General features: G+C 48.1%; 1 protein-coding gene across 1 annotated transcript; it reads left to right on the top strand.

Annotated features, from left to right (window-relative positions):
* Positions 1–2,620: 2,620 nt before the first annotated feature.
* Positions 2,621–4,566, top strand: ADRB2 (adrenoceptor beta 2). The gene has a single exon (XM_056124514.1). The coding sequence runs from the start codon at positions 2,792–2,794 to the stop codon at positions 4,034–4,036; it is 1,245 nt and encodes a 414-aa protein (XP_055980489.1). The 5' UTR covers positions 2,621–2,791; the 3' UTR covers positions 4,037–4,566.
* The last annotated feature ends 5,701 nt before the right edge of the window (positions 4,567–10,267 follow it).

Raw genomic sequence — 10,267 nt, 5'->3', positions numbered from 1 at the left:
GTCTTAAAAGGGTTTCCTTTATTCCTATTGCATTAGGGTTAAAGGTAAAAGGTAAAGGCCCTCCCGTTGATCGTCGATTTGCTCGAGCGGGCCCAGTAACGTCTCCATTGGAGACTTTGTTGTTACTGTGTCTGGCATATCCAATACTCTCGGCAGCTTGCCGGGCTCTCCGAGAGGGGCGGAGGAATCGAACTCGGGTCAGCCATGTTGGCCCGCTTGTAAGGCGAACGCCCTACCCGCTGTGCTATCGCTCCAGCATTAGGGTTAGATTAAACAATATGTTTATTTATTCTATAATCTCACAAACAGGAAAAAGTTTTCAAATGGCTGAGTTCCACAATTTCAGGGTAGACAGACACTTAGAGAAGCATTGTTGCATAACAGAGATGCCTCTTCCTAAAACACATTAGATCAGAATCAATTTTGAGAAACATACATATGGGGCTGGTATATTTTGAAAATTACATGAACATAAATAGTAGATTCCTACTATTTATGACCATTTATAACTTTCATTGAAAAATTTGTTTTTTAGGGCCTTCACTTGCTAAGGCAAAAAGATAAAGATTTCACACAGTTCATATTTTTTTCCAGCTTTTTCTTTTTAATACATCTCCAAGTTACTCCCCCCCCCCCTCCAAAGTTGTAGTATTTCGGTAGAGAAAACTAACAACAGTATTCTAAATATACTAAGTAGTTCTTGCAAATTTTATTGGTAAACAATATGTGTGTGGCATTTATATGTGCAAAGCATCTACACACTTTTGTTCTATTACTTGATTCTCACTCAGTCTAATCAAAGTGACACAATGTGATAGTGTAAGAGATGAAGGAATTAGGTTCTGTCTCTGTGGTTAGCCTTAAGTAGATGAGTTTTTAGATAGCAGGGTCTGGGACCTCGTATTCCAGTTCCAGTTTTAACTCACCTTCCTAGTCATGCATTCCAATGATGCAGTCCATTGAAAAGATTGAAAGACAGGTATGAAAGTCGAGAACTTTCACTCTCACCTCTGGCACTGCCTGGCCCAGTGTCCCTGATCAAGCTAGTTTCCATTTTGAACCCCATTTGTGAGTTAATCTAAAAATAGTGCCCCCACCACTATGGAACTGTGGGAAGGATTGAATGGAATAAAGCATGAGAAGTACATAGCAGAATGTTCCATAAATGTTAGCCATTGTTATGTTATTATGTAATCTACAAAGTATGTTTAGTCGCATTGCATGAAATGCTTTCAGTTTTCCAAAGATGTTGCTGATACGTGTGAATCAGATCCTGAATATTAATTTCTTGGTCACAGTGAGGATGCAAGAGGAAACTATTATATCCCATATTTTAGAGACAGACTTGTTCTGCCTTTTTAAAAAGAATTGTCATGTCATGTGTTTCCTATGGCGTTGAAACGTTTGCAGAATGAACATATGAAATTGTCATCTTCTTAGAGTCAAAAGTGACAGAATAATGGCAATTTCATACCACTCAGCAGATCAACAAACTACCCAGCAGTTGACAGGATTTTGGGAACTGCAATGAGAGTATGCAGGGAGCTGAGGTGGAAGGGACAATTGTTCCACTTTCATTCCAACAGCTGAGGAGGAAGGAATTCCACACTTCTCCCAAGAATCAAAAATTGTAGCACACAGCCTTCTGTCTCTGTCCCTAACCCAGAGGCATACCCCAGTTCCAAACAAAATCCAGAGGATAAAATTATATGTCTCAATGCCTGCAAATTCCCAAGGAGGGCACCAAAAGTACTTGACAGCGGGTGAGCTGAGGAAATTCAGCAGCTGTTGAAGTCACCTCCTGGGGCTTGCCAAATGTTTGAAAGGGAATATGCCCTGTGTGTGAGCGGTGTCAGGGAGGGAGCTGGGGGTGGGGGTGGGAGAGTGGGGGGGGGGGAGTGGAATTTGGGGTACATGGGTCAGACATGAGTACTAGGAAAAAATAACCCCATGCTGGTGGAGACTCCCTGTGGGCCTTTGCACGTTGTTTATGTCTCTCCTGGGGCGCTTCTGCGTCTGTTTCGGGTCATGCCTCTGTATTGGAGCGGGGCGACTCTGTGCCTGCTGGGTTTTGTGTGTTCTCACGGGGATTGAGGGGTGCGGGGAGATGGCATTGGGGCTCTCGGAGGTGCGCGGAACTGGCAGGGTGTGTCTTTGTCGGTGGCTGCGGTTCCGTATAAGTCTGAGCTTGTCTGCTGGGGTGCACTGGTGCCTGTCTGTGCGTGCCTTGGTGGGCACTGCTTCAGCCTGTCGGTGGGATGGGGGCAGCAGCAGATGAGCAGACAGGTAAGAGCCTCCGAAGAAGCCCAAGCTCCGGAGCTGGCGGGTGAGCACGCCAAGCCCAGCTTCAGGCTCTGGGGCCAGTCCCGGGAGGGAGGGGTGGCCCGCTTGGGCGCTGGGGAGCAGCTGGGCCCCGCCTGGGCCAGCCCCAGGAGGGGGCGGGAGAGGGGAGGGAAGGGGCGGGATGGGTGAGGACCTCGCCCCTTCGGGGGCTGCCGGCGCGTTATTGGCCGAAAGTTGCATCACGTCACGGGGAGGGCAGTTCCCCTAAAGTCCTGTGCACATAACGGGCAGCGCGCACTCCCAGGCGGCTTCAGCCGAGCGCGGACGGAGCGCCCCGCGAGCCGAGAGCACCGCCGGCGCTGAGTGTGCAGGACGCGCCCCCACCACACCCACCGCACGGCCCCTGGATGAGGCTGCCAGGCGCCCGCTCAATGCCCGCAGCGCCCCGCCGGAGGTCAGCCCGCTGAGGCAGGCGCGGCCACCGCGCTCACCTGCCCGCCCGCGCGTCATGGGACAAGCTGGGAACCGCAGCGTCTTACTGCTGACGGCCAACGCGTCCCAGCAGAACGCCACGCAGCCCTCCCGGGACGAGGCGTGGGTCGTGGGCATGGGCATCGTCATGTCGCTCATCGTCCTCGCCATCGTCTTCGGGAACGTGCTGGTCATCACGGCCATCGCCAAGTTCGAGCGGCTGCAGACGGTCACCAACTACTTCATCACGTCTCTGGCCTGTGCCGACTTGGTCATGGGCCTGGCCGTGGTGCCCTTCGGGGCCTGCCACATCCTCATGAAAATGTGGACGTTTGGCAACTTCTGGTGCGAGTTTTGGACCTCCATCGACGTGCTGTGCGTCACGGCCAGCATCGAGACCCTGTGCGTCATCGCGGTGGATCGCTACTTCGCCATCACGTCACCCTTCAAGTACCAGAGCCTGCTGACCAAGAACAAAGCCCGCGGGGTCATCCTGATGGTGTGGATCGTGTCGGGCCTCACCTCCTTCTTGCCCATCCAGATGCACTGGTACCGGGCAACCCACCAGACGGCCATCGACTGCTACGCCGAGGAGACCTGCTGTGATTTCTTCACGAACCAGGCCTATGCCATCGCCTCCTCCATCGTCTCCTTCTACTTGCCGCTGGTGGTTATGGTCTTCGTCTACTCCAAGGTGTTCCAGGTGGCCAAAAGGCAGCTGCAGAAGATAGACAGAGCCGAGGGCCGCTTCCACGCCCAGAACCTCAGCCAGGCGGAGCAGTATGAGCGAGGTGGGCAACGCAGGGCCTCCAAGTTCTGCCTGAAGGAGCATAAAGCCCTCAAGACGCTGGGCATCATCATGGGCACGTTCACCCTGTGCTGGCTGCCTTTCTTCATCGTCAACATCGTGCATGTGATCCAGGACAACCTCATCCCTAAGGATATCTACATCTTCCTGAACTGGGTGGGCTATGCCAACTCCGCCTTCAATCCCCTGATCTACTGTCGCAGCCCCGATTTCAGGATTGCCTTCCAGGAGCTCTTGTGCCCGCGGAGGTCTTCTCTGAAGGACTGTGGGAACGGCTACTCCAATAACAGCAATGATAGGACTGAGTTCATAGGGGAGCAGAGCGGATATCACCTGGGCAAGGAGAAAGACTGCCAACTGCTATGTGGGGACCCCCCAGGCATGGAAGACTTTGTGAGCCGGCAAGGTACTGTGCCTAATGATAGCATTGATTCTCAAGGGAGGAATTGTAGTACCAATGACTCACTGCTGTAACGCAGCTTTTCTACTTTTTAAGACCCCCTCCAAAACACTAAAGACTATTTTAGCATGGAATAAATTTAAAAAGAAACTGTATATACATGTGCAGGAGGAAGGACACCCTTCGTAACCCCCTCCCCCCTTTTTTATTTTTTTAAGCTGTAAACAAGTGGAAATGTCTGAATGATTGTTCCTTGTGGGGTTCCTCTTGGCTTGGAACTTGTATGTGGACGTGTGTTGTGCTTCAGTCCCAGACGGCCTGGGCTGCTACATGTGATGTATTTTCAGTGTCAACTACCTCATTTGTTAAGTATTAGGGGTTCCTATTGCTGCTACTCATTTGTATTTGAAAGTTTTTCCTTCCTGCACCTTTGGACCGGTGGTCTTGTGTATGTTGGACCTTTCAGCTGTGAACATGGACTCTCCCAGTTCCTCCTGTTTGCTCTGATGGGGTGTCAGAGGCAGGGGTTTGAGGGGAAGCTTCAGGCATTTTCTGGAGCAAAGTCTAAAGTTTACAGTAAATAAATTGTTTGACCATGACTTCATTGCACCTGTTTCTCCAAAACCCCTTGACTGGAGTGCGGCTGACCTCCCCACTGGAAACCGCAGGTAACTATTGGTAATAACTGCCTAGTGATTTAATACAAGAATGACATGGGAATGATAAGTACTAATTGCTTAACCCTCTCATCGGCCTTTGGATTTGTCTCTGAAACCTGTCTCTCTCCTAAGACGAGGGCCCCATATCAGCCCAGCCTGCTCCCAGGGTTGCTGCCTGTCTCTTGTCCTACGGTTATTATGGTGTGCTGTTTCATCAGAAACACTGACTCATAGAAGCCAAGTGAAGGGCATCTGTTCGTCCCTCCAAGCGCCCCCACCACCCACCTTCTAGCCCTACTCGTTTAATAGCTGCTCCCATGGCTGCCTTTGCTGGACTATATAGTGGGGATCTTTGTCCGACAGCAAGGCTTTGGCATTTTACAGATGATTTTCTGGGCAAAGCTGCCCCAACAGTCACGTAATTCCAAGGGAAACTGAAAGGGCATGGGTCCTAGGGAGCCAAACTGGAAGAGACTTAACTAACGAATACCTCATGACCTAGAAACAGGTTTGAATCTCTCCTTCAGTTTTGCTTCTGTCCCTCCCCTCCCCCCCCACCCCGTCATTTCAATATAAAATGCCAAGATTTCTCAGCTTTGGCACCAGGGGCCTTTGGGGCCTGATATTTATCTGCAGTGGGGCTGTCCGGTGTGTTGTCAGATAGATCAGGGTACCTTTGGCCTCTGCCATTTGACACGAGCAGCAGCCCCTGAACAGTGACATCCCAAACTGTCTCCAGACAGGACCAGATAGCCCCAACAAAAGGGGCTCTGCAGTGACTGAGCACCAGAGACAACAAATTTCAACCAGAGGGACAGACTTTGAGTAAATTTGTGTAAATTCCCCCCAGTGGGTTTTACAGAGCCTGGGAGAGGGGTTTTCCATATGACCACCTGGTTAATGACAGACCCCAGGGGTCAACACTCCTCCATCTCCCTCCCTGCATCCTTCCCTATGTGCAGATACTTTTGAGTAGGAGCGGTGAATTGTTGGGGAGGGTTTATCAATGGAGGCGAGGCCTGTGAACCGTCCCTGCCTGTTCGGGGAGAGATTGTGACACTGTTAAGAGGCACATGAGGGAAAATCACAAAAGTAAACACATTTCTTCCCCCACCCTCTTTCTATTTTTGCCCGTGTGTCAGAGCTAGAGCTTGGCCCAGGTCTCACTGAGTGGCTCATCCTCCTTGGTAACGCCAGCCTGAAGAGGATCAGTCTTCAGGGTTCATTGCCATCCCCGGGCTCCTGAGCTCACGCTGGTGCTCTCTTCCCCTCTGTCCCAGCCAAGGTTCCCAACCACAATCGTTTTGGCCTCCTCTGCTTCCTGTCAGTTCGGCAACAGGGCGCCCTGACAGGCACTGAGCTCTCAAGAGAAAGCTGGGCACCCATTTGGGAACAGTGCCACGGCACCTAGGGGAGCAGGGCATCCCACTTGCTCCTTCGTTATCCCAGGGCTTTTCTACCTATTCTCACATTCCCCTTTCCCACTCTGAAACCCAACCCCCAGAGGCAGGCAGTGTCGCCAAGGAAATCTTGGCACTCTCTGTAGCCTCACGTGGAGTCTGGGACTCAGAAGGACTTATAGAAAGATTTGACATTGCAGTAGATGGAAAGTTGAAAAGGGGATTGACTTGTCAATGTAAGAAGCAAAGGAGGTCAGCCATGGATGTCCTCTCGGCACCATGTTGTAGCTGGAGTTTTCATCTTCCACTCCAGTTCCCAATTGTGGAAACTTTTATTTGGGACTATAGCAGAATAGTCATTTCTGCAGATGTTTTTATTGCTTTCGGGTCCTTAACACAAAACTCAGGCAATAAATCTGCTTCATGGACAAGGGGAAGAGTTGCTCTTTTCCTAGGCAAGAGTTCACTAGAATATTTTCAGCAGTTAGGGAAGCTGGGCAAATCCTTAACTCTTTTATGAATGACTGGGACTTTTAAAGTCACTCCAGGTAGAATTTCCCATAGTTTTACTTGGAAGGAAAAAAAATATTAAAAACATTTCTGTCATCCTTTGTAAGTCCCTTGGACAATATATGTTGTTAATAAACAATAGTGCAAAACTATAATCTTTTAAAAAATTATTTCATTAAAACTGTGATTTGAGTTTTAGGCATATCATGTCTTAGCACTAGAGGAGCTCCTGACACCATTTCAGTTAAAAGTACAGTAGTGAGTGTCAGTTGAGATTTTTAGCCCAACGTAGTTTTAACCACATTCATGTTGCTTTGGAAATACATTTAAGTACCAGGACTTTGTTCAGGTTTAAGGAACTTACCAAGCAAGAACATCTGAACTAGATCTCAGTTCCTTGTTTTCTACCTCTTTCAGTTTTGCTTTCTTTCTTTGGGGGGAGGAGGAGGGACGCTTATGTCAGTGTTCCTCAGTTCCTCTGTGGATTGACAGGTTGCTTACATAAGGCTTGTATCGGATCCATCCTCATAAAGTTATCTTTGCCTTGAACAACAAGTGCTGTGAGTTTGTCAAGTGAGAACCTTCTCTGAGATGAGAGACTGACAGGTGTACATGGGGGCAGGACAAGGTAGGCCCCCACCGAGATCCTCATGGGGGAAGAAACTTGGGGGAAAAGGTGACTGGAAATAGTAACTGCAAATGACAAGTGACTTAAAACATTTCTCATGTGAAACTACTGTTGAAAATAGCCCGGACCAGAATCTACTAGGGTATTTACAGAGCATGTTTGGTTATAAATGGCATACAAAACTCATAGACCTCAGCCAGCCTGTGCAGCAGAATATTGATGATATTGACTAATAATTATCATTATGTATAATAATAATTATTTAGATATATACCTTTTATGGCTGGAGCGATAGCACAGCGGTAGGGCGTTCGCCTTACATGCGGCCAACATGGCCGACCCGAGTTCGATTCCTCCGCCCCTCTCGGAGAGCCCGGCAAGCTACCGAGAGTATTCGATATGCCAGACACAGTAACAACAAAGTCTCCAATGGAGACATTACTGGGCCCGCTCGAGCAAATCGACGATCAACGGGAGGGCCTTTACCTTTTACCTTTTATACCTTTTATGAAATCTTACTAAATATCAGGCTCTATGCTACTCACTTTTCAACATCCTGTCCTCTTGACAGCCATATGATGCATTTGTTCTCATTTATTAATGAGGGAGGGTGCAGAGGTTGGAAAAGTTTAAGAGACTCTCCATAGCCACAAACTGATTAGGTCAGGATTAGAATCCAGGTCCATGTGAGTCCAGCACCCATAGAACATAGTTCACATACAAACCAGGAAACAGCACCAGGCAGCTTCAAAACCATGCCAGGACAAGTGTAAGAACTGGAAATGCAATACCTTGTTGAGAGAAGAGGGTGATTGTGGTGGGTTGGGGCAGGAAGGAATGTTCCCTTTGAAGCATGTGATTTCAGGGTTGGTAAGGACCAGGACGGGAAACCAATCACTAAGAGTACCTGGTTGATGGTTCTGATTTTGTTTTGCTATATACCTAAGAAGCAGCCCAATTGAAAAAGAGGATCTGAAACAAAACTGAGTCTAGCATAAGCCCAGCTGAACCACAGCCTGCCTCCCGTCTCAATAAAGGCATTTGCACTTTCAAAGCTAGAAAGATCTCCTAAAGTTAGCTGGTAACTGGAGCTCATGGAAACGTCAGCCAGTATCAGTGGCTCTGCACGTGTTCTATTCCTTTGGGACTAGTTGTCTGGGGCAAGGAGATGATTGCATGGCAGAGACAGGGAGGGTTAATGCCTTTTGAATGGTCCCTTCTATTAACAATAGGACCTCCCTTAAATTCAGCTCTGTACTCAGAATCCTACTTCAGGGACAATGCAAATAGAACCTGAAGGAGGAATTTTTGAAATGCTTAAGAGAACAAACTTCCCAAGCACTTTCAAGACCTTGAGAAATATTGGTGTCTGATAAATAAGCGAAACGGCACTCAGAGCAAAAAGGTTTCTAGGTTTCAGCTTTGAGCTCAGTCAGTGTCTCTTATTTTGGCAGTTTTCCTCAATGTCTCTCTTCAGTGTGTTCCTCCTGAAAATCAGGTGTCTAAGCTCTCCTCAGTGCTAAATTTGTATGGACACTTAAATTGGAGGCGTATCAGAAAGAGTTTCTATTTCTCTCTCTCTCTTCCTTTATTTAATTGAATCACCATGGAGTACACAGTTACTAAGCTTGCATGATCGGGTTTCAGTCATACAATGTTCCTATGCCCATCCCTCCACCAATGTACATTTTCCACCACTGATGTCTCCAGTATCCCTGACACCATCATTCCTCGTCTCCCCTCCCTCCCTCCAAACACACAGCCTGCCTTTATGGCAGGCCCTTTTCTTCTCTCTCTCTCTCTCTCTCTCTCTCTCTCTCTCTCTCTCTCTCTCTCTCTTTCTCTCTCTCTCTCTCTCTCTATCTCTCTTTGGGCATTATGATTTGTGATAGAGATACTGAGAGGTCATCATGTTTGCTTCTATTTCTAATTAGAGTCCATGACGTTTGTCTTATAAATAATAGTTGAATGTCCTGGGTGGTAAATTTTCAGACTAGAATGCCACAAAGAGGACATTTTAGGGCATAATTGCCAATTACCTTCATATATTTAAGGACCATCTGAGAGAAGAGTCTGCTTGTTGGTTCTGTGTGAATACTGGAAGGCAAGCTGAAGGAGGGTCAGGTGAAGGAGGGTATTCCTCACTAAGTGAGCTTATAGTTCCTCAGAAGAGTTGAAGAGAAGCTAAATAAAGCTCTGTGAGGGAGAGAATGCTAGGGACTCCCACACTGAGTCTGAGCTAGACAAAGTATCTTCCAGGTCTGTGATTCTGTGACTCTAAAAAACAATAGACCAGAATGTTCTTTACAAGTATTCCTCCCATTCCCTAATTCCAACTAGCCTTCTCCCCAATTCCTCTGAATTTCAGAGGTTTCACTGCATTCCTAAGCAGGAACCCTCTTGGGGAAATCAGGATCTCAACAGCACTTGGCGGAGGGGGAAAAAATCCAGAAATAGAGCAATAAGGTTAAGCAGTTTTCCAAACTATTAGACCTTTTCATCAGCTGCTCTTCCCATGCCTTTTGCAAATGACCTACTAACTCCCAGAGAGAGAGTGAGAGAGCTGTAAAGTCCTCTCTGCTAAGACTATTACATCCTTCTCCACTCTGAGAGTCAGTGCGCTTCCTGCACACCCTCCCAGGACAGGCAGGAGAGGGGCGGGTCCTTGGCCTGCTGAAGGACTTCAGAATCCTGTAGCCCAACAGTCTGAGGCTCAGGGACCCAGGCAGCTTAGTCCCAGGGGGCTGGACAGCGTGGGCAACTCCCGCCCTTCTTAGATCCATTTCATCATCTCTGAAGAGGGGCAGTTTGGCTTACATGAATCTCTGTTCCCTCTTTCTCCAAAATTCTCTAAGATGGTCAAAAGTCTTCAATCTGTCTACATTGCTTTTACTTTAGAATCACATTTATTTTTCTTTTAACAGGGTAATAGGTACATGGGCTGGATCGATAGCACAGCGGGTAGAGCGTTTGCCTTGTACGTGGCCAATCTGCGTTCGATTCCTCCGCCCCTCTCAAAGAGCCTGGCAAGCTACTGAGAGTATCTCGCCCACATGGCAAAGCCTGGCAAGCTACCCAAGTCGATATGCCAAACACAGTAACAACAAG

This window comes from Sorex fumeus, unplaced genomic scaffold (genome assembly GCF_029834395.1).
Source record: "Sorex fumeus unplaced genomic scaffold, SorFum_2.1 ptg000051l, whole genome shotgun sequence".
NCBI lineage: Eukaryota > Metazoa > Chordata > Mammalia > Eulipotyphla > Soricidae > Sorex > Sorex fumeus.
Note: the sequence above shows the minus strand (reverse complement) of the source record. Positions and strands in the feature narration are given on the sequence as shown.

What these genes read in the sequence shown, in the direction of transcription:
- ADRB2 (XM_056124514.1), top strand. Translation starts at nt 2,792, where the DNA reads ATGGGACAAGCTGGGAACCGCAGCGTCTTACTGCTGACGGCCAACGCG.